The 25,589-nt window shown below is 42.3% G+C and overlaps 1 protein-coding gene, 1 non-coding gene and 1 pseudogene across 4 annotated transcripts in view; 2 read left to right on the top strand and 1 right to left on the bottom strand.

The window, feature by feature from the left end:
• The window catches only part of TNPO3 (transportin 3), a 103,370-nt gene extending 85,930 nt beyond the window's left edge, over positions 1-17,440 (bottom strand). For 2 of the 3 annotated variants that reach the window (XM_010378756.2, XM_030933270.1), the window contains exon 1: positions 16,903-17,440. In XM_010378756.2, coding sequence (XP_010377058.1) covers positions 16,903-17,022 — 120 coding nt within the window. In that variant the 5' untranslated portion in view covers positions 17,023-17,440. Of the gene's footprint in view, positions 1-3,975; positions 4,137-16,902 lie in introns of all 3 variants that reach the window. The other variant, XM_030933271.1, reaches the window with a different exon arrangement.
• An 827-nt stretch (positions 17,441-18,267) lies between these two features.
• Positions 18,268-19,349, top strand: LOC104674443 (annotated as a pseudogene).
• Positions 19,350-23,807: 4,458 nt separating this feature from the next.
• LOC115898499 lies at positions 23,808-23,911 on the top strand. Its single transcript, XR_004058224.1, has one exon. It is a non-coding gene; the product is annotated as a small nucleolar RNA U13 (small nucleolar RNA).
• The last annotated feature ends 1,678 nt before the right edge of the window (positions 23,912-25,589 follow it).

Genomic DNA, 25,589 nt, shown 5'->3' with positions numbered 1-25,589 from the left:
AGAGAAAAAGGACACATTAAATACAGAAGAACAAAAGTAAAAAGCAAGAGCAGACTTCTTGTCAAGAATGAGGATGCCGGAAGACATGGAGAGGTAGATTTTAAAAATGGGAAGAAAAAAAGGAAAGAATTCTAAAGTCAATGAAACCGTATTTCTAAAATGAAAGCATTCAACACAAAGAACCCAATTTAAAAATGGACAAAGCAAAAAATAACAGATGCTGGTGAGGTTGCAGAGAGAAAGAAATGCTTACACACTGTTGGTGGGAGTGTAAATTAGTTCAACCATTGTGGAAAGCAATGTGGTGATTCCTTGAAGAGCTAAAAACAGAACTACCATTTGACCCAGCAATCCCACTACTGGGTGTATACCCAAAGGAATATAAACTGTTCCATCATAGTGACATATGCATGCAAATGTTCACTGCAGCACTATTCACAATAGCAAAGACATGGAATCAACTTAAATATCTAACAACGGTGGACTGGATAAAGAAAATGTGGTAGATATGCACCATGGAATACTATGCAGCCATAAAAAGAATGAAATAATGTCCTCTGCAGGAACATGGATGGAACTGGAGGCCATTATCCTTAGCAAACTAACACAGGATCAGAAAACCAAATACCGCATGTTCTTATTTATAAGTGGGAGTTAAATGATGAGAATACATGAACACAAAGAGGAACAACACACACTGGGACTAACTGGAGGTAAGAGGTTGAGAGGAGGGAAAGGATCAGAAAAAATAATTAATGGGTCCTAGGCTTAACACCTAGATGACAAAATAATCTGTACAATAAACCCCTATGACACAGGTTTACCTATACAACAAACCTGCATGTGTATCCCTGAACCTAAAAGTTTTAAAAATGGACAAAGAACTTGAATAGACATTTCTCCAAAGATACACGAATGGTCAAAAAGCATATGAAAAAATGCTCAACATGATTAGCCATTAGTGCAAATCAAAACCACAGGACGGCTATAATCAAAAAGACAACAAGAAGTGTTAGTGAATATGTGGAAAACCAGGAACCTTTATACCCTGCTGGTAGGAGTGTGAAACGGTACAGCCATTTTGAAAACAGGATGCCATTCCTTGAAAGGTTGAAAATAGAGTGTTATCAGCCAGGCACAGTGGCTCATACCTATAATCCCAGCACTTTGGGAGGCCAAGACGGGAGGATCACTTGAGCCCAAGAGTTTGAAACCAGCGTGGGCAACATGGTGAAACCCCATCTCTAGAAAAAATATAAAAATTAGCTGGGCACGGTGGTGTGCACCTGTAGTCCCAGCTACTCAGGAGGCTAAGGCGGGAGGATTGCTTGAGCTGGAGAGGCAGAGGTTGCAGTGAGCAGAAATCATACCCCTGCACTCCATCCTGGGTGACAGAGCAAGATTCTGTCTAAAAAAAATAAAGTTATCATATAATCCAAAAATTTCAACAACACTTGTATATGAATGCCTTATAGCACTATTCACAAACGATAGCCAAAAAGTGGAAACAGTCCCAATGTCCACTGCCCAATGAATGGATAAGATGTGGTATATATGTTGAATGGAATACTGCTCAGCCATAAAAAGGAATGAAGTAATAATATGTACTATAACATGGATGAACCTTGAAAACCATATTAGGCCGGGCGCGGTGGCTCACGCCTGTAATCCCAGCACTTTGGGAGGCCGAGGAGGGCGGATCACAAGGTCAGGACATCGAGACCACGGTGAAACCCCGTCTCTACTAAAAATACCAAAAAAAGTTAGCCGGGCGCCGTGGCAGGCGCCTGTAGTCCCAGCTACTCGGGAGGCTGAGGCAGGAGAATGGCGGGAACCCGGGAGGCGGAGCTTGCAGTGAGCCGAGATAGCGCCACCGCACTCCAGTCTGGTGGACAGAGCGAGACTCCATCTCAAAAAAAAAAAAAAGAAAACATCATATTAACTGAAAGAAGACTAGTCACAAAGGATCATGAACTATATGATTCCATTTATATGAAATATCCAGAAGAGGCAAATCGCTAGAGACAGAAAGTAGATTAGTAGTTGCCTAGGAATGAGGTAGGAGGTGGCAGGCCAAGGGGTATAAGTCTCTTTTTGGTATGATGAAAATGTCTAGCTGGGCACGGTGGCTCTCGCCTGTAATCCCAGCACTTTGGGAGGCCAAGGCAGGTGCATCACTTGAGGTCAGGAGTTCAAGACCAGCCTGGCCAAGATGGCGAAACCCCATCTCCACTAAAAATACAAAAATTAGCCAGGCATAGTGGTGCACACCTGTAATCCCAGCTACTCGGGAGGCTGAGGCAGGAGAATTGCTTGCACCCGGGAGGCAGAGGTTGCAGTGAGCCAAGGTCATACCACTGCACTTCAGCCTGGGCAACAGAGCGAAACTCCATCTCAAAAAAATTAAAAAAAAGAAAATGTCCAAAACTTGATAAAGAAATCTCTATATTAAAAACCATTAAACGGTATACTTTAAATGAGCGAAATGTAGTTGTGTGAATTATATTTCACTAAAGCTATTTTTTAAAAAACAGGCAAAACAAATCTGTGGTGATGTAAGTCAGAATAGTGGTTTTGGGAGGGGAATGATTTACTGGGAAGACGCATTCAGGTATCTGCTAGAGTAATAGAATGTGCTATGCCTTGAAGTTATTTGTGATTACTTAAAATGTACATATAAGAAAAAAACATTGAGTTATACACTTAAGATGATACACTTTATGTAAGAAAATTACCTCTCCTTAAAAAAATTATTTTTCTGTGGCCGGACACAGTGGCTCACGCCTGTAATCCCAGAACTTTGAGAGGCCGAGGCAGGCGGATCACAAGGTCAGGAGATCGAGACCATCCTGGCTAACACGGTGAAACCCCATCTTTACTAAAAATACAGAAAATTAGCCGGGCGTGTGGCAGGCACCTGTAGTCCCAGCTACTTGGGAAGCTGAGACAGGAGAATGGCATGAACCTGGGAGGCAGAGTTTACAGTGAGCCGAGTTTGCGCCACTGCACTCCAGTCTGGGCGACAAAGTGAGACTCCATCTAAAAAAAAAATTATTTTTCTGCAAGTTGAAAATTGCACCTTTTAATGCTCATTATATTATTATCTAGTTTGGGGTTTTTTTAAAACTAAACTATGGATGGCAGCTATATGAATTTCCCAGAACAATGCTATGGGAAGTTAGAAAATCACTGACTCACTCTTGTGCAAATGTATCAAGTAGAAGCAAAAGGAAAGCACTATCTTCTAAATTCAAGCACCCTTATTTACTTTGATACTGTCTTACCCTCTGGTCAAATGTACTTCTCCTTTCAAATACTGTATTGGTTTTTTTCAGAATAATAACTAAATATGAAAGTGACTCCTAAAGAATCACTTGGCAAACTTGGGTATCAAGGCTACTAAGTACATTGCCAGTCAAAAATCACCCATGATGACATTGCCCATATTAAATGTTAAGGGTCATAATTATCACTTTATTTTGAATTCCAGGAGAGTTTAACAATTGTTGACATCCAGCCAGGCATGGTGGCTCACACCTGTAATCCCAGAGCTTTCAGAGGCCTAGGCGGGAGGCTTGCTTAAGGCCAGGTGTTAGAAACCAGCAAGATCCTGTCTCTACAAAAAAAATTTAAAAATCAGCTAGGCATGGAGTATTTGTAGCCCTAGCTACTCAGGAGGCTGAGGCAGGAGGATTGGTTGAGCCCAGTAGCTGGAGGCAGCAGCGAGCTACGATCACACCACTGCCCCCCAGCCTAGGTGACAGAGTGAGATGCTGTCTCAAAAAAGAAAACAAAATGAAATCTCGTTTTGGCCACTGAGTCATAAAGAAAATTCAACCAAATCCTGATACCCTACACACTACAGTACATTGCTTATTGTTCTTCCCCTCTGCTAAACAGCAGAAAAAAGGAAGGGAAGGAAGAGAATCAATGAAGGAAAAGGGGTTCTTTATAAGGAGAGAATAAAGCACTTACACTTCATAGGACTTTCTAGCCACAGATGCCAGGTGCTACCCACTGAAATCCAGGCTTGGACTAAGCTCCACATTTCTGAAAGGACCATCTCAACTGAAGCCTGGGGCTCAGAGTCAGCAGGAGGAAGCTGCAGCTCCCACTAGCAGCACATTTCAAAGAGGCTGCAACAAGAGAACATTTTCTATTTAAGCATCTAATTCCAATCTTCCATTTCACAAAGCAGTAGCAGAACAGGGCTTTATATCAGTATTTTCAAAAGATATTTCCATGACTATGTGATGAATATGAGGCAGGCTGTGGCCCAGCAATCCTTTCACTAACATGCGCTAAGCCCTTCATTATACTTCACAGCAGATCCTAAAGTACTTGCTCCCTTTTTTCTTTAATGGTGCACTGTTGCTCCAAGACTCACTTCTAAACTAACATTTCTAAAACTGCCGAATCAACCAAAATCACTGAGCGGGCCCTCAACAATGCAAGCACACACCCAGACAGACGCCTAAGGACTCATTAGCTGCCAAGAATTAGAAGCAGATTACAGCTGCTAGTTAATTCCACACAAAAACTCCTCAAATTAAGCAGAATTACCTAAAATACTTCACTGAGTACCAAAGAGCTCTGGCAAATAGAAAATAAAGCCCTGGAAATACAGATAATTCAATAAGACTTGAGAAGTAACATAAGTATCAGGTTGCTGCATTTTTTAAGCATTTCAATGAGTGAATGATATTATTTATTAAATGACGATTTTCAAAGATTTATAGTATATTGGGGAAAGTTCTGGGAAGGAAGACTACATCAGAAGACAGAGTAAAAAGGACTCAAAAAGAAAACCATAAATCAGTCAAACAAAACAATATTTTAGATATATGCCCTGCAACCATGTGGTATAGCGCTAGAAAAGTCAGAATTTCCCAAATCAAGAAAAAATCATTTTCATGAGACAGGTAAAGAAAGAACAAGTCTAATTTACCTGAAACAGAAAAAGTAATTTTTTAAGTCATGAACTACCTTAAGTTCTTTTACATAATCCTTTATGAGAATTTTACAAAACGAGATAAATTGCTAGATTTGTTACAACAAATTACTTCCTGATAATTTTCTCGGACAGTGGGAAGAAAAATGGTTTGAAAGGATACCAATTAAGAAAAAAATAAACTGAGGGGCACATAAGATAACCATCACTATCTAAAAATATTTTTCTTTTTTTATGCTTTTATTTATTTATTTTTATTATACTTCAAGTTCTAGGGTACATGTGCATAACGTGCAGATTTGTTACATATGTATACTTATGCCATGTTGGTGTGCTGCACCCATCAACTCGTCAGCACCCATCAATTCATCATTTATATCATGTATAACTCCCCACTGCAATCCCTCCCTCCTCCCCCCTTAAAAATATTTTTCAATATAACTTATTTTGCAAGATGGCCTGCAACACAGAAACCAAGATGAAATCAAACTTAATTAATATCTTCACCAAAGCAGTGATAAAGCAACTCCCATCCTCCAAAAAAAAGTTGTAAAAGTAATCATAAATCCCCTAGCAAGCTCCCAGATTCACAAAATACACTTGGGTATACATAAACACATTTTCTAGAAGCAAAAAATTTCCCTTACAGAGGTAAGTTCAGTCAACGTACATTTTCACAGCCATCTCCATAAGAGCTAAATATATAATCAAAAGGAAAAAAAGTATTTTCCTCAGGAGGAAAGATATTCGTAGCTAAAAACAATTACTTAAAAGGAAGGGCCAGGTGCAGTGGCTCACACCTGTCATCTAAGCACTTTGGGAGAATCACCTGAGACCAGAAATTCTACACCAACCCGGGTAACATAGCAAGACCCAGTCTTTAAAGGAAAAAAAAAAAAAATTAGCAGGATGTGATGGTGCGCACCTTTGGGCCTAGCTTCTGGGGGTAGGAGTAGGGGACTGAGGTGGGAGGATCACTGAAGCCCCAGTCACAGTGAACTGTGATCCTGCCACTGCACTCCCGACTGGGTGACAGAGTGAAACCCTATCTCTTTTTTTTTTTTTTTTTTTTTTTTTTGAGACGGAGTCTAGCTCTGTCTCCCAGGCTGGACTGCAGTGGCCGGATCTCAGCTCACTGCAAGCTCCGCCTCCTGGGTTTCCGCCATTCTCCTGCCTCAGCCTCCCGAGTAGCTGGGACTACAGGCGCCCACCACCTCGCCCGGCTAGTTTTTTTGTATTTTTTAGTAGAGACGGGGTTTCACCGTGTTAGCCAGGATGGTCTCGATCTCCTGACCTCGTGATCCGCCCGTCTCGGCCTCCCAAAGTGCTGGGATTACAGGCTTGAGCCACCGTGCCCGGCCGTGAAACCCTATCTCTAAAATACATTGAAATTTAATCAAAATAAAAGAAAGGAATCAATGAGGCCAATGACAGCACCGCACACTGTGGTCTTCCTAGATTCTCCCGAAATCCCAGAAGTTCTGAGACAAGCACTTTCAAATGATCCTCTATCATAATGACCTTTGACAAATGAATTTTGGCTGAACTATGTAGTTGTTGGTCACACATAAGATGGTACTAAGATATCCTGCCCCAATTTTTTCATGACAAGAATCCCTACCCAAAATAATAATCCTCAATTACCTATGAATGTGGGTATTAATCTCAAGAATGGCCCTGAAAAAGATAAATAAATTTAGATCCATAAAACCAACTTCAGTTGGGAATGACCAAGGCAAGCATTACTCGATAATCTTGTCCCTGTGGGCCTTATTTATACTAGGCAGTCTCGCTTTAAAAATAGAAAATGCCAAGCTTGAAATCATTTCATTTGAAACAAATGGTTAGCCCATGCAAGGGCTTCCTGAAAGCCAAAATACAGAAAATTTATGTTCTTTCAACACTGGTCTCTATTTCTGCCTACCTGCTCAGTTTTATAATAACTCATATAAACCAGATGAGAATTCTATCGTACATACAAAGCATATGTTAACAGTGCTTAAGACTCAAATTTTTCAAACTTAATATAAATGTAAGATGTCTAACTTAAAGTATTGTAATAATGTATTAAAGTGATTTTTAAATCTCTGAATGCTTATTTATATAAAAGCATGTATATTTTCTTGAACTCCTGACCTCAAGTGATCTGCCTGCCTTGGCCTCCCAAAGTGCTGGTATTATAGGCATGAGCCACCACGCCTGGCCTTTTTTAATTTTTTTGTTTTTGAGATGGAGTCTTGCTCAAAAATCTATGTTTTCATGTCTAGTTCCAAATATATTCTCTTGCTTTGAAGATAACTGTTAAAATATTACACTATGACTGAGACAGAAAATACAACTAGGAAGCAATGAATACAAAATAGAAAAAAGAATTGTGCTGTGGGCTTGAGAAAAAAATAAGTAAAAACCATTATGCAAACTCTGTCAACAGAAAACCCAACAAAAGGAAAAATACTTGTTTTCTAATTTCATTTTGGATACTCTACCAGAAGATGAAAATTAAATTAGTACTTTTAAGAGTATGTACATACCAAACACTACAAAACTATCCCCTGTAGCAATACTGTTAACTTCCAATAAAGAGAAATAAGGTTTATCTTAGAGACTTCACCTGTACAGGTGGAAAAATACTCTCTGGTAATATTTCAGCACCATGGTACAAGCGAGGGAAATACAGGACAGGTAGTCTGAGTAATCTCAACTTCCTATGAAATAAATTTGTTTTTAAGTTCAACAGAGCTTAAAAATCTGGGAAATATTCCCCGAATAAGTAAGTAAATAAATATAGAATTACCACATGATCCAGCAATTCCACTTCTGGGTATACCGTATATTCGAAAGAACTGAAAGCAGGTACTCCCACAAGTATGTGTACACCCATGTTCATAGCAGCATTATTCACAAAGGTGCAAGCAAGTGTCCATTGATGGATGAATGGATAAGCCAAGTGTGGTATATATACATACAACGGAATATTATTCAGCCTTAAAAAGGAAGGAACTTCTGACACGTGCTACGCACGCGAATGAACCCTGAAGATATTATGCTAAGTGAGAATAGCCCATCACAAAAAGGCTACATACTGTATGATTCCACTTACATGAGGTACCAAGAACAGTCACACTCATAGAGACAGAAAGTAGAATGGTGGTTGCCAGGGACTAGGGGGAGGGGCAAATGGGCACCTGTTGTGTTTAGTGGGCACAGATTTAGTTTTACAAGATGAAAAAGTTTTGAAGATGGATGATGGTGATGGTTGCACAACAATGTGAACGTATGTAATACCACTGAACTGCACACTTGAAAATGGTTAAAATGCCTGGACACGGTAGCTTATGCCTGTAATCTCAGCTACTTGGGAGGGTGAGGGGGCAATATAGCTTGAGCCTGGGAGTTTAAGGCTGTAGTGAGCTATGATCACACCACTGCACTCCAGCCTGGGCAACAGAATGAGACCCTGTCTCAAAAAAAAAAAAAAAGTTAAAATGGTAAATTTATGTTTTGAATGTTTTACCACACAAAAAAAATCTATAAAACTTACTTTCCATTTCCTCTATAAACATCAGTGCAATCACTATAAAAGAATGCTGAAGAAGTATCTGAAGAGCTGGAAAAACTATTGTAATTAGAAAATACAGCAGTACACTGATAATTTTACATCCTAAATCAAACAATCAACTTTGGCCCAAGGCCTGACAAGATGAGAAACTAATCAAAATATGGAGAAATGCCACCACATAACAGACTACCATGGCAACAGAAATACTGTCACAAAATCACAAACATAGACTCCAATACTTCAAAGACATGAAATGTTCTATATTTGCACTGTACAGCACTTGGAATTTGGGTAAGTGCAAATAAACTGATTTTAGGCTGGGTGCAGTGGCTCATGCCTGTAATCCCAGCACTTTGGGAGGCTGAGGTGGGTGGAGGCTGAGGTGGGTGGAGGCTGAGGTGGGTGGATCACGAGATCAGGAGATCGAGACCACCCTGGCCAACACAGTGAAATCCCATCTCTACTAACAGTACAAAAAATTAACCGGGCATGGTGGCATGCGCCTGTAATCTCAGCTACTCAGGAGCCTAAGGCAGAATTACTTGAACCAGGCAGGCGAAGGTTGTAGTGAGCCGAGATCGCGCCACTGCACTTCAGTCCAAGCGATAGAGCAAGACTCTGTCTCAAAAAAAAGAAACTGATTTTAACTTTTACTTAATTTTAAGTTTAAATAGTCACCCTGGACTGGTGGCTGCTACACTGGATGACACAGCTACACTGGTAAACTCTCTGGGAGAAAGATCTTTGGTTTTCATTATTTACATACTCCCAGTTTCTACCAGTGCGAGGCATAGCGTATTCCTAGACTGAACTCATCTACTAAAGTTGTATAGGAACATTATCTATTTTCTAGAAGGCTTTCCTTTCAAAAGCATGTTTTGATTGGAAGGTGTGAACATAAGCACAAACAAAAAATGCCTAAACTTTCAAGATAAATCAGTAACGACCAGAGAAAAGCCAAAAACCCTACGTTTTATAACTAGGCTAAAGAATCAATAAATTCCAAAAGGGAAAAGTACTAGGAAAGAAGTTTGAAGCTGATATTCCATGACCCATATATTAATCGGTTCTCACGCTGCTAATAAAGACATACCCAAGACTGGGTAATTTATAAAGGAAAGGGGTTTAACCGACTCAGTTTCACACGGCTGGGGAGGTCTCACATTCATAGCGGAAGATGAAGGAAGAGCAAAGCAATGTCCTACATGGCAGCAAGCAAGAGAGAGCTTGTGGAGGGGAACTCCCATTTATAAATCCATCAGAACTTGTGAGACTTATTCACTACCACAAGAACAGATGGGGGAACCCCCCATCATGATTCAAATACTTCCATCTTGCTCCATCCCCTGACACAAGTGGGGGAGTATTATTACAGCTCAAGGTGAGATGTGGGTGGGGACATAGCCAAACCATATCAACCCATGACGTTTCTGATATCATATCTAAGAAGAAAATTCCTATGGACATGTGATAAACCAAACATGACAATGCCAACTTGGTCTATCAAAGCATGATTTACTTCATCTGCTTTATGCTTTTGATGCTTTTCATCAAAAAGCTGCATACACCCATGCTGAAGCATGCCTTTTCAGTTTCCAGACTGAACTATAAAACTTTTGGGGTAACATCTAATCCAAAGATTGTCTGTAAAAGTTATCTCCTACTTACAACTTAAATTACAAACTTATAACTGAATAGCTTAAGTAATTGGCCCTATGAAGAGATGCTCTTTCCTTCAATAGCTCTCCACTAATTTTGGTTACTAGGGGTGGACAAATGAAACTACTAAATGTACAGGACCGGCTACTAAGATTCCTTTAAGATGTGCCTCCAAATACTCTGTCTTTTAGAACACTTTGAAGTTATCAGTGATATTTACCCATCACATAAAACATAACCATAGCTGTACATCTCCAAGAATTTTGGTGGAAAAAGTTTAGAGCAATGAATACAGATTCTTCAGAAAATGGCTCTTTTATACAAATATTAGAGAAAGAGAAAAGATGCTAAGTCACAGCACAGGCTAAAGCCTATTCAAATTACACCTCTATACCAAGTCTACTGTCACCAGGTCATTAGAACTATACTAAATTACTCTCAGATTAATTAGTTGGGGTGGTGGGGAGGAATAAGGATAACAGTTTCACAAATACATATTCTTGAAAGTAGTTTTTTAGCTCACCACACAAATTCTATGCCTTACCAATTTCAAATGGATGTTAAAATGCTATACTTATTACTACAGTTAAAATGCGCTTTTGTTTCAGTAGACAAAATTTTCTGGAAAGGAAAAAACCACCACACACATTACTTTTGATTACAAATGCCACTCAGTGACCACTTAAAGAGAGCCTTGGCCAGGCACAGTGGCTGATGGCTGTAATCCCAGCACTTTCGGAGGCTGAGGTGAGCGAAGTGCTTGAGCCCTGGGGTTCGAGACCAGCCTGGACATCAGGCTCAGGTGAGCAAGGCTGCAGTGAGCAGTAATCACACCCCTGCACTCCACAGCCTGGGCAACAGAGTGAGACCCTGTCTCAAAAAACTAAATAAATAGGCCAGGCGCAGTGGCTCACACCTGTAATCCCAGTACTTTGGGAGGCCAAGGCGACCAGATCACTTAAGGCTAGAGTTTGAGACAAACCTGGCCAACATGGTGAAACCCCATCTCTACTAAAAACACAAAAATTAGCCGGGCCTAGTGGCACATGCCTGTAGTCCCAGCTACTTGGGAGGCTGAGGCAAGAGAATTGCTTGAACCCAGGAGGCGGAGGTTGCAGTGAGCCAAGGTGGTGCCACTGCACTCCCACCTGGGCAACAGAGTGAGACTCTGTCTCAAAAAGTAAGTAAAGAGAGCCTTATTGAGTCCAAAAGTTCCTCTCCCTTTCTGCACCTGAATATCTGCAAGTATAAAATGGTGGCAACATATATATCTCATAAAGGTTTTTTTTTTTGGAAAAAAAAAAAAAGAAAGAAAAAGAAAAAAAAGACTGGAAAGACTGAAGAGCATTAAAGGAGTTGAATATTGTTTATTTTTAACCATGTATATGGTTAAGAATGACAGCAAAAATAAAACTCGCAGATAAAGAAAAATGTGAGTTAATCCAACTGAGTATCTGCATGTATGCACTATGACAATCAACGTTTTTAAGAACCTGTGTGTGAAGCATCTTGATTGTTTATCTTAATAACCATGGTTTATTTCTTCAACTATGGGTATTGGACTACATAAACAAATGTGACAAGAATCCCAGTCTAGTAGGGGAGGCAAAACACTTATTTTCAAAAAGGTGTATAAAAAGGCAAACACAATTAAATAAAGTTCTCTAGGCATTCAGTGGGGGCTGAAATCACTTTTGGCTGAAGAGAAGCAGGTAAGCCTTCAAGGAGAAAGTAGAATTTAGTTTGGGCTTTCAAAAGGTGAGTTAGTTTCTGCATTTGAAGACAGGGTCGGGAAAGAGTAAAAGCAGAGAAGAAAGTAAAGTTGGGCAAAGGCGGCATCCACTCTACCACAAAATATTTGTGTACTATGAGAAATATTTCAGCTATTTGGATGCTGATGGGAAAGACTCAGTAAAGGAGTCTAAAGATGCAGACAAGACAAAGGATAAACCAAAAGATTAAGGTCCCAGAGATTTCAGAAGATTGAGAGATGCAAAGCACCTAGATCTGACAAGAGGAGAAGCAGCTGCATACAACCATGCTGAAGTTTGACCAAATTAGAGGGGAAAGGTGATGGTATATTTATAAAATAACTAGAAAGATAGATCTTGGAATCCACATTTGATAAGGAGAGAAATAAAGACACGAAGACAGAAAAAGGAAGGGACAGTCAATGAACTGAAGTTTTGATAAAATTCAAGAACTAATGCAGGGACTTCTGTTTAAAATGACTAAACTAACTGATTGAACACAGCTGTTTGCTCTCAGGTCCTTCCAAAAATCCACTAAACATCAGAGTAAAGATCTTTTTTTAAAAAGGCAAAAACACATAAAGACAAAGAAAATGGAAAGAGATGACAGATATCAATACAACTGTGGAAACTGGAAAGCTAAAGGACAGTGTTAACTGTCTTAGCAGATCCGAAAAGGCTGAAATTTGCCTGGGGGTGGGGAGGGAGGATGAGATGAGAATGGGGAAAGCAAGGGACAAACTACTCATGCTGCAAAACCCAGGAAGACTAGGGAATTGGAAGCACAGGTACATCTGAAGGCAGATGCACAGGCGGAACAAAAAACAAAAGAGTGGAGCTGGGTGTGGTGGTGTGCACCTGTAATTTCAGCTACGTAGGAGGCTGAGGAGACAGGATTGCCTGAGACCAAGAGTCTGGGTCCAACCTGGGCAATATAGAGAGACCCCATCTTTTATTTTCTTTTTTTTTTTTCTTTTTTTTTTGAACGGTGGGGTGGACCGAGAGCGGTGGCTCACGCATGTAATCCCAGCACTTTGGGAGGCCGAGACGGGCGGATCACGAGGTCAGGAGATCGAGACCATCCTGGCTAACATGGTGAAACCCTATCTCTACTAAAAAAAAAATACAAAAAACTAGCCAGGCGTGGTGGTGGGTGCCTGTAGTCCCAGCTACTCAGGAGGCTGAGGCAGGAGAATGGCCTAAACCCGGGAGGCGGAGCTTGCAGTGAGCTGAGATCCGGCCACTGCACTCCAGCCTGGGCGATAGAGCGAGACTCCGTCTCAAAAAAAAAAGAAAAAAGAAAAAAGAAAAAAGTTTAAATAAATAAAAGGGTCAAAATCTGTGTAAGAAGCAGTAGCCTCCTAAATTTCCTCTCTGACTCTGAGCAATCAGGCTACTACTCTCCCACCATAACGGAAGACTCAAGGTTTACTTTGGAAAGATTGAAGTAGGTGGTCTCTGGACTCTTAGACAACAGACTCAGCTAAAGACAGGAGTATCATGCTGAAACCAAGAGATCCATCCCCTAGCTTCATTCCCTGACCTGGCTTTAGAACACTGGCAGTCTAGCTTACAACCCCCAGGCTGACTAGAGAATTCAAGGTAAAAGCAACCCAAGAGAAACAGACCAACAGAAAAGCAATGAGAGAAAGGATGAAGGTTCCCTTCTCGATGATCCATTAAATGGAAGAGTAACCCAAGAAAACATCATGGAATCCAAGAATCAGTGGATTCAGCACAACAAAGAGGCAAAGGGAATTCCCTAGGACAGTGTTTATGGAATCCCATAACGATAATTATCAACAGACCTAGCGAACCAGGCCAGACTGGAGCAGGAAAATGGAGGGTTCTTGGGATAGATATTTCCTTCAGCCAAAAAAGAAAACAAATCACCAGTCTGAACAAAGAGGATACTTACACTACTGAGATTTGGGGATGACTTATTGAGGATATACAGAAAACAAAATGAAAAAAAAAAAAGAGGTATTTGATTACCAACAGGAAAAAAGAGGTTCCACAAAATTTTGTTTTAAAAATAAAACTTCAATATTAGTAAAATTACATAAAGATTTCAAAAAACCTGGGTGACGTTGAGATTTTTGAGCCAGCAAACTGGAAAACAGTGGGTTATTATCAAAGCACAATGTCTGAATTAGCTATTTGGAGGTGTGGTGACTTTATTTATTTATTTATTTTTTTTTTTTTTACCATCTTGCTGTCTCCCAGGCTGGAGTGCAGTAGCGAAATCATAGCTCACTCAGTCTTGAACTCCTCGGCTCAAGGGATCCTCCCGAGTAGCTGGGACTATAGGCGAATGTCACCATACCCAACTAATTTTCCTATTTTTGTGTAGAAATGAGGTCTCACTATGTTGCCCAGGCTGGTCTTGAACTCCTGGGCTCAAGGGATCCTCCACCTTGGCCTCCCAAAGTGCTAGGATTACAGGCGTGAGCCAATGGGCCTGGCTGGTAACTTTTTTGTTTTTTTGAGATAGAGTCGGGCTCTGTCACCCAGGCTGGAGTGCAGTGGCACAGTCTCAGCTCACTGCAACCTCCACCTCCTGGGTTCAAGAGATTCTCCTGCCTCAGCCTCCTGAGTAGCTGAGACTACAGGTGCACACCACGCCCAGCTAATTTTTGTATTTTTAGTAGATACAGGTTTTCACCATATTGGCCAGGCTGGTCTTGAACTCCTGACCTCAAGCGATCCGCCCGCCTCAGCCTCCCAAAGTGTTGGGATTACAGGCATGACAGCCTGGGTGGTGGCTTTTTAGTAAAGACAAGATCCAGGGTGTGATTGTGTGACCAGGTGACTGAAGAGAATGAAGAGGTAAAGGAATCAAAAGGCCAAAGCGTTAGCTGAACTGTCAATCCAGATGCTGAAGTTGCCTAAACATGATGTGTGACTGCTGGACATTTTCCAGATCCACTTTTCCACCCTCTTCTGTCATGTTTTCTGCTCCAATAGGCTGACCTGTAAAGACTTTACCAACAGGTCACTGTGTCGCCTGGCTTCCGGCTGAGTTTGGCCAATGGGAAATCCCATCTGTGAAGATGATGTAAGGTTGTAATAGAGTAGTGGAAAGTAAGGAGAGAAAAGTGACTAATATTTAAATAACAATTGCTAACATTTTAATCTCTATGTTCCAAGAACTTTTCTAAGCTCTTCGTAGAATATTAACTCATTTAATCACAACCACCTTCTGTGGTAAGCAGAGATTTTTTTCTAGTTCATTTCCAAATCCAAACACCCAGCATAGTTGCTGGCACATGGTAAGCACTCAAATATTGATTTAAAATACACACAACAAGCAGGTTTAATTAGAAAGATATGACTTTTGCAGTGTAGTGCATGCAGCATTTCTCCTATTTATACTTCAGAAAACTATACGAAGATCAGGGAATTGTGACTCTCCAGAGATCACAGAAACACTAAATGAGACCATATGTGAATGATTTTCTTGTGTAGCCTACAGTGAGTTGTATTCCTTTATTTTCTGACGAGGACTTGGGCGCCAATTTTTTAAGCTTAATATTCAAAGTCAAAGTTGCAGCCAGGCGCGGTGGCTCACACCTCTAGTGCCAGCACTTTGGGAGGCCGAGGTGGGCAGATCACCTGAGGTCAGGAGTTCGAGACCAGCCTGGCCAACATGGTGAAACCCCGTCTCTACTAAAAAATACAAAAATTAGCTGGGCGTGGTGGCATGTGCCTGTAATTCCAACTACTCGGGAGGCTGAGACAGGAGAATCACCTGAACCTGGGAGGAGGAGGTTGCAGTGAGCCGAGATCACACCACTGCACTCCAGCATGGGCAACAGAGCCAGACTCTGTCTAAAAAAAAAAAAAAAAAGGGCAAAGTTGCTCCATACCAAGACTAGATTTTTAAAAAGTCAAAGTTGCAAATTTTTAAATATCATGAACCTGCAATCTAGGAGCTGATTTAATAAGGCAGAGCACCTTTAAGTATCAGTTATGAGTTACAGGGAAGGGGGGCAAAAAAATATGCTTGTTAGTATAAAATGCAAAAATAAAGGTAAAGGTGAGTATTTTGTCAGCCTGTAAAAAAGCCTCTTTAGTTGTTTTCAAAGTACTTAATTTTTAAAGTGCATACTACATTAGGACCTAAGTCGGCCAGATCACCAAGAATACACACTCACACAGAAATGAAGCACAGCAAAGGTGTGAAAATTAGGAAAGGAAGCATAAAACATGAATCAAAGAATGCAGAAATAAAATAGATATAAGCTACAATTAAATATCTCACTGGATGCACATACAGTTTTATATGGAATAATCAAAGCAGCAGTGATACCCATCTTATAAATAAAAAAATCTAAAAGCCAGAGAAATAACAAGGTTAGAGGATTAATATGAAATAAAATGAGAACTCCAAAGATTTTCTGAACGCAGAATTAATATTTTTTCTTCATACTCTGTTGCCATTCCAAAGCAAGGGGAAAACTCGCACGAGTAAGAATCTAGAAACCTGAGAAGTTTCGAGAAGAACAGACTCAAACTGGAGTGAAAACAGGCAAAAAGAGTGAGGCATAAGGCTACGACTGGGAGGAAATTGCCGGATGCAAGTCTTAGACACGGAGAGGAGACCAATAAAGCATTCTTAAGCGGAAGGTGGAGAAACACTGGGGTTGGAATTGGTGGAAGACAAAACGGAAAAGCACGGCCCAAGAAGCAACGGCAAAGGCAGAACTTAAACAAGACTAGATCGATGCCACAATCGAAAAGTATTAAGACCTACAAATCAGATTCCACCGGGTGGGGAAAGGGCCAGTTCGCGACCGATCAGGTGCGACTAGTTTCCCAAAAGCGGCAAAGATGTAGCTTCACAGCCCCACCCCACGACAGCAGCTCCTCCCCAAGGAGGACCTCACGAGGTCAACCGCCGGGCTCAGGTTCTCCCCTGGAGCCTAGGTTCCACCCCGCCCCGGCCCCGCGGCACAGAACTGCCTCTCTGGGCCCCTCACCGAACGCTGCAGCTCCCCAAGCCAAAACGAGGCGCGCTCCTTTCCGCTGGGATCTGGGTCGTGGTAAAGCGCCTGCACTGCCTGGTACACGAGCTGCAACGTTGGCTTTGCTCCTTCCATGGTGGTGGCGGCAGTGGCGGTAGCGACGGCTCTGATTCTTCTCCCGAGGCTTCCACGGTTGCTCCGCCTTCGCGTTTCCTCACTGTCTGGGCCACGGCCGCTCCCTGACTGGCGCCATCTCCTCCTCTTTGGCCGTTACCAGGGCAGAAGGTTCCCCGTGGAAGTTGCCCCCTCGGAAACAGCTATTAGGTCGTATTCAGGTTCCTGGCCTTTTTTCCGGTTTTTCCACTAGATCCCAGACTTCTGAGTCCACAGATTCTGGCGCTCCCGTCTTCACTCGCTGACTTGCCCTCAGAAGCCTATCGTCGCACGCCACACACCAGCGTGTATCTAAGGTGCGTTTACCCGGACCGGAAGCGACAGCACCGATACCTTTGGCACACTTCCGCCTGGTACACTACAAACGGCCTCCTTCCCGGCACGCCTCCTCTTGTCTCCCCGCCCCCTCCCGGAAGTGGCCCTGCCGGGCCAGGAGCCGGGAGGAAGAGCGGGTGGTGTTCTCTCGGTTTCTCGCTTCCAGCTTGGGGCTTTAGCACCGAGATGTGTCCCATATCTAAGCTGCCTTCAGCTCCTTGGAATGGATCCAGGTTTTTCCTCCACCTTCCGACTTCCCTATCCCTCTTCAGAGAATCCTTTTCTGCCCTGGTGATCAAGGCGCGTCAAATCAACTCTCCCTATAGTGGCCACAGTACTGGAGATCCAAAATGACTTAAGACCATGTCTTGGTACCTACGCTGGCTCTAGTGGAGGAGACAGACATGTAGTCAACTATTTTACAAACCTGAAATATGTACCACATTGATATAAATCCAAAATGCCTAGAATCTCTGTTCAGCTCCCCTTTATTTAGTTCTTAAGCCTAAAAGAGGCTTTTCATTCCGCTTACAGCTCCTGGTGCTCTAACTCCAGAGCGTTTTGCATTACATCTTTAGGATTATTCTCACATTGAACCGTATTTTTGTGAATGCCTTTCTGTCCAAATCCAATACCAGTGGTCTAACAATTCACAAAAGAAAACAGATATCTTGGAAACTGTACTCTGGAGAAATTGGGGACAAAAGGTTAACAGTATATTAACATTGCTGCTAGTCCTTTGCACTAGTAAATAACTGCTATTTGATAAATGCTCAGAATGTGTAAAACACTGTAGTTACAAGATCTCATTTAATCCGCCTAACAACCTTGCCAAGTATTATTAAAACCTGTTTTAGGCGCTGACACCTACGGCACCTCAGCTCCGGCGTCATGGCGCCCTCCAGGAAGTTCTTCGTGGAGAGGAACTGGAAGATAACGGGCGGAAGAAGTGTCTGGGGGAGCTCATTGGCACTCAGAACGCGGCCACAGTGCCTGCCCACACCGAGGTGATTTGTGCTCTCCCCACTGCCTGTATCGACTTGGCCTGGCAGAAGCTAGATCCCAAGATTGCTGTGGCTGCACAGAACTGCTACAAAGTGACTAATGGGGCCTTTACTGGGGAAATCAGCCCTGGCATGGTCAAAGACTTAGGAGTCACATAGGTGGTGTGCTCCTGGGGCACTCAGAAGGCATGCCTTTGGGGAGTCAGATGAGCTGATTGGGCAGAAAGTGGCCCATGCTCTGGCAGAGGGACTCGGAGTAATCGCCTGCATTGGGGAGAAGTTAGGTGAAAGGGAAGCTGACATCCTTGAGAAGGTTGTCTTTGAACAAAGGTCATTGCAGATAATGTGAAGGACTAGAGCAAGGTCATCTTGGCCTGTGAGCCCGTGTGGGCCACTGGTACTGGCAAGACTGCAACACCCCAACAGGCCCAGGAGGTACACAAGAAGCTCCGAGGATGGCTTAAGTCCAACGCCTCTGATGCAGTGGCTCAGAGCACTGGTATCATTTATGGAGGCTCTGTGACCAGGGCAACCTGCAAGGAGCTGGCCAGGCAGCCTCACATGGGTGGCTTCCTCATGAGTGATGTTTCCCTCAAGCCCAAATTCGTGGACATCATCAATGCCAAACAATGAGCCCCATCCGTCTTCCCTACTCTTCCTGCCAATTCTGGAACTAAGCAGCCCAGAAGCTGAGTGACTGCCCCTCCCGGGCACATGCTTCTGATGGTGTCATCTGCCCCCTATTGTGGCCTCATCCGAACTGTATCTTCCTTTACTATGTATACCTTCACCTTGTAATGGTTGAAAGACCAGGCCAATCCCTTCTCCACTTACTATGATGGTTGGAACTAAATGTCACCAAGGTGGCTTCTCCTTGGCTGAGAGGTGAAAGTCGTGGAATTTGCTCCTGGGTTCCATAGGCCCTAGTGAGGGGAGGAGAGAGAAACCATCCTCTCCCTTTTTACACTGTGAGGCCAAGATCCTCCCCTCAGAAGCCGAGGTGCTGCCCTCTCCCACAGGGCCAACGCCTGTGTGTGTTGTATATGTGAGCCACCCCACATGTGAGGGAAATAAACACCTGGCACTTAAAAAACAAACAAACAAAAAAACCATTTTAAAGAAAGAGAAATAGTAATGTAATTTGCCCAGGGATACAGTTCTTAAAGTTAGGATTTGAATCCAGATCAGTGTTGCTCCAAAACCTGTTAAATCACACAATCCCTATCATCTCATATGTTCGTTTGCTGTTTGCTTCTGATTTGTTCCTCAAGGAATTTTTAACTGCCAACAACATGATGAAAACACTGTTACTGCACAGAGTTGATATAATTTTAGACAGAGAAAAGAAACTTGATATTTTAGTTACCCAATCCATTCATTCGTTAAAAAAAGATTTAGTGTTGGGCTTGGTGGCTCACAACTGTAATCCCAGCATTTTGAGAGGCCGAGGCAAGAGAATTGCTTGAGGCCAAGAGTTCAAGACCAGTCTGGGTAATGAAATGAGACTCTGTCTCAACAAAAAAAAATAAAAAAAATTAGCAGGGCATGGTGGTGGGTGCCTCTAATCCCAGCTACTCAGGAGGCTGAGGTGGGAGTATTGCTTTAGCCCGGGAGGTGGGGGTTGTAGTGAGCAGAGATTGTGCCACTGCACTCCAGCCTGGGAAATGGTGAGACCATATCTCAAAACAAATTTTTTTGTGTTTATCAAAGGATACTATCAAGAAAGTGAAGTGATAGTCCACAACATGGAAGGGAACGTGCAAATCACATATCTGATAACTGATTAGTATCCAGAGTATATAAAAACTCTTACAATTCAGCAATGAAAAGACAACTCAGTTTTTGGGGTTGTGTGTGTGTGTGTGTGTTTTGCTTTTCTGTTTTGAGATGGAGTCTCGCTCTGTTGCCCAGGCTAGAGTACAATGGCATAATCTCAGCTCACTGAAACCTCCACGTCCTGGGTTCAAGCAATTCTCGTGCCTCAGCCTACCATGTAGCTGGGATTACAGGTGCCCACAACCATGCCCAGCTGATTTTTGTGTTTTTAGTAGAGACAGGGCTTCACCATGTTGGCCAGGCTGGTCTTGAACTCCTGACCTCAAGTGATCCACCCGCCTCAGCCTTCCAAAGTGCTGGGATTACAGGCATGAGCCACCATGCCTGGCCTCAGACAGCTCAGTTCTTTAAATGGGCAATTAATTTGAATAGACATTTCTTCAAAGAAGATACACAAATGCACATGAAAAGATGCTCATCATTAGCCATCAGGGAAATACAAATCAAAACTGCAATGAGATACAACTTCACACCCACTAGAATAACTAAAATAAAAAAATGTTAAGTGCTGGTGAGAATGTGGAAAAATCGGAACTCTCATACACTATTCATGGGATTGTATCATGGTGCAGCCATGTTGAAAAAGTTTGGCAGCTCTTCAAAAAAATGTTAAACATAGAATTATCATATGAACCAGCAGTTCTACACTTAGGTATATACTCAAGAGAAATGAAAATGTGTGTGCATATAAACACTTCCACATGCATATTCATAGCAGCATTATTCATAATAGCAGAAACAGCCCCAATATCCGTCATTTGATACATGGATAAACAAAGTGTGCTATATCCATACAATGAAATGTTATTTGACCCTTAAAAGGAATGAAGTACTGATAGATGCTACAATGTAGATAAACTTGAAAAATTATGCTAAGTGAAAGTGGCCAGACACAAAAAGCACATTAATTACATGATTCCATTGACGTAAAATGTTCAGAGTAAGTAAAGTTCTAAATATAGAAAGTAGATTGGTCGTTTCCGTGAGAAGGATGAGTAGGGAGAGACTGCTGATCCTTAGGGTTGGTTTTCTGTTTTGGGTTTTTTTTTTTTTCTTTTTTTTGTATTGATGGAAATAAATACTCTGGAATTAGTGGTGATGTTCAGAAAAACCACATGAATATACTAAAAACCATTGACTTATATGTTTTAAAAGGATGAATTTTATGGCAATGTGAACTATATTTCAATAAAACTTATTTTTAAAAGTTCTATGGTTAGGAATTATTAAAACACCACATGGATATTTAGCTAACAGTTGGAGAAAAGAGAAAAAAAATAGAAGTGATACCTAACCCAGAGTAGAGAGATTGGGAACACCATCTGGAGAAAGTATGTCTAAACTGAGACCAGACTGATAGATAAATAGGAAGCAATTAGGCAAAGGGTTTAGTATTGTAGGCAGAGGCAACAGTATGAAAGCCTGGAGGCAAGGGAAAAAATTATGTTCTGAAGACTGAAACTAGCTGAAGGATAGAGTTGGCGTTGGGTAGGAGTAAGAAATGAAGCTAAACAGTGTTTAACCCATCTTGATGACCTCATGCCATTACCTGATACATAGTGGGTGCTTAGCAAACGTCTTAAGTGACGTGTTTCTTAGTTCTTTAGTCTTAAAAAAAAACACACACACAGTCTAGTTTAACGTGAAATGGCTTGGGCAGGGAAGGTGGCAAGAACAGAAATAAGAAATTATTGTAATAATCTTGGTAAGGAGTGATGGTAGCCTGGAGTAAAGTGTTGGCGGTGGACATGGAGATAGAGAGGTATTTAGGAACTTGGGAGGAAGAATCTTGATATGGTGATTATTTGAGCTGCAAGGTGTGACAAGAGGGAAGAGAACCCAGGCTTTTGAGATATGGAACCTAAAGGAAGAAATGGTTTTTATGGAAACAGAAAAGGATATGAGGATGCAGATGAGTTTAATCTTAGCCATGTTGAATATTGAGGCACTTAACAGACAGCCAAGACCAGCAGGCTGTAGCGTGTGTGGGACTGAAGCCCAGGGGGTGGGTTGAAAATCCAGATTTGAGAGTTGTCAGTTTCTAATTCGTGGCTAAAGACAAAGGAGTGATTGAGATGAGCATCTTTAAGCACCAAATAAATGCACCAGAGATGTCGAATATTGTTAGAATAATATATTTGAAATAAAATATTAGAAATACATGAAATATTTAAAATCCCAAAAGTCCTATAACTTTTGTCATTAGGCACAATGGTAACCCTAGGAAAACTGGACTCTAATGCAAAGTTTAATGAGACCAAACCCACTCCTTCCTTCTGCAAGCAAGCTAAATATGGATTCTCTGAAGGAAAGAAGGAAAGATATAATGACTGTTTCTTTTACTGACTCGGGGTGAGATTATCCAAAGATTGAGGGCTGTACCTCAAGCACTCCAGTTCTCTACAGGCAATACCATGAAGCCTTCCGTAAAAGCTTTGATCTGGCCAGGCACAGTGGCTCACGCCTGTAATCCCAGCACTTTGGGAGGCTGAGGTGAGTGGATCACCTGAGGTCAGGAGTTCAAGAGCAGCCTGGTCAACATGGCAAAACCCCATCTCTACTAAAAATACAAAAATTAGCCAGGTGTGGTGGCGTGCACCCATAATCCCAGCTACTCAGGAGGCTGAGGCAGGAGAATCACTTGAACCCGGGAGGTAGAGGTTGCAGTGAGCCAAGATCACACCACTACACTCCAGACTGGGCAACAGAGCAAGATTCTGTACCCCCTACCCCCCCCCCCCCCACCAAAAAAAAGCTTTGATCTACCATGAGACGGCAGCCATGATTTGTGGTGAACCTCAGGTTACAATAATAAGCATAGGTTGTGGCCCCACAGAGGCCTCCTTAATTCTCTTCTAGCCTCTTGACACCCACCCCACCCCACCCCCCCACATCATTCTCCAACCTCAGAGTAAAGTGAGCCTCTGCACTTTGGGGAGAAATTGCAAAGGCAGTGTGGCAGAGGCCAGTGATTTTGCTCTAATACCCATTGTTTTCTTTCCTAGAGTTCTTTGAAGAAATATTCTTTTTTTCCTAAGCTAATTCAAATTAAGTTTCTGTCACTTCCACCAAGAATTTTGAAGTCAAACTTAATCGAAATCTTAGCTCGACCTACCATAACAAAACACCAGCTTGAAGAAGGGATATTTATTTTCTCACAGTTTTGGAAGCTGGAAGGTCGAGATCAGGGTACCAGCCTGATCAGGTTCTAGAGAGGGCCCTCTTACTGGCTTGCAGATCACCACTTTCTTGCTCCTCTTCTTGTAAGGCCACAGTCCTCTCGGATTAGGGCTCTACCTTATGACCTCATGTGACCTTAATTACCTCCTAAAGACACTATGTCTGGATACAGTCACATTGGGGGCTAGGGCATCAACATATGAATTTAGGGGGGACACAACTCAGTACATAGCATCTGTCATTATGCCCACTGGCCTTGGAGAGTTAGTAGAAGACCCTCATCCTTGCCCAAAAGAATACGATAACATCAGATTTCTTTGGTACACAGATTATAGCAAAAGTTCAGGCAAAGCCATGCTGACTGCATCAGGGACAGGGATATGCTGTGCTTCACTGAAAGACAATACCTTGATTCTTTTGTAGTTGATAAGCATGATGATTGGAGTTTCACGTGCATGTGTGAGACGTAGCTCCCTTCAACCTTGTTACCACATCTGCACATTACCTGCCTGATGTGAAAAAAAGAGAAGAAAAAATTTTTTTTTTAAAGACAGTGCCTTTGAATTGGATTTCACAGCTCCCTGCTAGGAAAACAAGCAGTCACAATTTTCTCAGGTAGTAACACAGGATACTTACAGGATAAAAAGATGTATGCATAAGAATGTTCATCTAGGCCAGACACGGTGGCTCAAGCCTGTAATCCCAGCACTTTGGGAGGCCGAGACAGGCAGATCACGAGGTCAGGAGATCGAGACCATCCTGGCTAACATGGTGAAACCCCGTCTCTACTAAAAAATACAAAAAAAAAAAAACTAACCGGGCGAGGTGGTGGGCGCCTGTAGTCCCAGCTACTCGGGAGGCTGAGGCAGGAGAATGGCGTAAACCCGGGAGGCGGAGCTTGCAGTGAGCTGAGATCAGGCCACTGCACTCCAGCCCAGGCGACAGAGCAAGACTCCGTCTCAAAAAAAAAAAAAAAAAAAAAAAAAAAAGAATGTTCATCCTAGTGTGGTTTCCCCTAATGAAAAAGTAGAAATAGCCTCAATGTCCATCAATAGGCATCTTGATGTCCATCAAGAACTTTAGGATATATGCATGCATTGGATAGTAGGCAGCCATTGAAAATCAAGCAGAAAGAACTCTCATTAACTTTGTTACATATGGTAAAGACATTGTGGCTATAAAGGAATATGTCCTTACTAATTTAGAGGTGCAGACAGTCCCCAACATGATTTTTTGACTTTACAGTGGTGCAAAAGTGATATATATACAGTACAGCTGCTTGTGGGGGCTGAGGCAGAAGAATCACTTGAGCTAGGGAGGTCGAGGCCGCAGTGAGTGGAGATCGCACCACTGCACTCCAGGAGACCCCATCTCTAAAAGAAAGAAAGAGAGAGAGAGAGAGACAGAGAGAAAGAGAGAAAGAAAGAAAGAGGAAAATGCACTTTGTGTGTGAGATAAGGTCTCACTCTGTCACCCAGCCTGGAGTAAAGGAGCGCCATCTCAGCTCACTGCAGCCTCGACCTCCCAGGCTCAAGTGATTCTCCTGCCTCAGCTCCTCAAGTGGCTGGGACCACAGGCATGCACCACCACATCCAGCTAATTTCTTTTTACTTTTGGTAGAGACGAGGTTTCATCATGTCACCCAGGCTGGTCTCAAACTCCTGGGCTCAAGCAATCCACCTGCTTTGGCCTCCCAATGTGCTGGGATTACAGGTGTGAGCCACTGTACCTGGTCTGCACTTTTGACTTACAATACCTTCAATGTACTATGGGTTTTCATATACTAAAGTATTTAGGCACAACGTAGTACAATAAAGAATATATCAAGTCTTCATCCCCCATTCCTGTCACAGTGCTTCAAATGCTCTTGGAATTTTCCATGTGATGGCAATGCCTTCATTACAGTAATGAAGTGACTGTGCAGACCCCTAGATAACTTCAGGATGGGGTTTGGTGACCAGAAAGACCAACCATGTGTTTAGAAGGTTAGAACTCTGGTAGGAACTCCAGGAGAGAGAGGAGCTTAAGATGAGTTCAGTTATGTGGCCAATTGTTTAACCAATCATGCCTACACCTTGAAACCCCAGCAAAAACTTTGAACACCAAAGTTCAGTGGCTCTGCCTAGTTTAACACATTGGTGTGCTGAAAGGGTGATGCCCCGTGATTCCAGGAGAGGGCATGGAAACTCTGTC

Source organism: Rhinopithecus roxellana, chromosome 6, assembly GCF_007565055.1.
Source record: "Rhinopithecus roxellana isolate Shanxi Qingling chromosome 6, ASM756505v1, whole genome shotgun sequence".
In the NCBI taxonomy this organism is placed as follows: Eukaryota; Metazoa; Chordata; class Mammalia; order Primates; family Cercopithecidae; genus Rhinopithecus; species Rhinopithecus roxellana.
The sequence above is the reverse complement of the archived record's forward strand: the minus strand, read 5'-3'. Positions and strand labels throughout refer to the sequence as shown.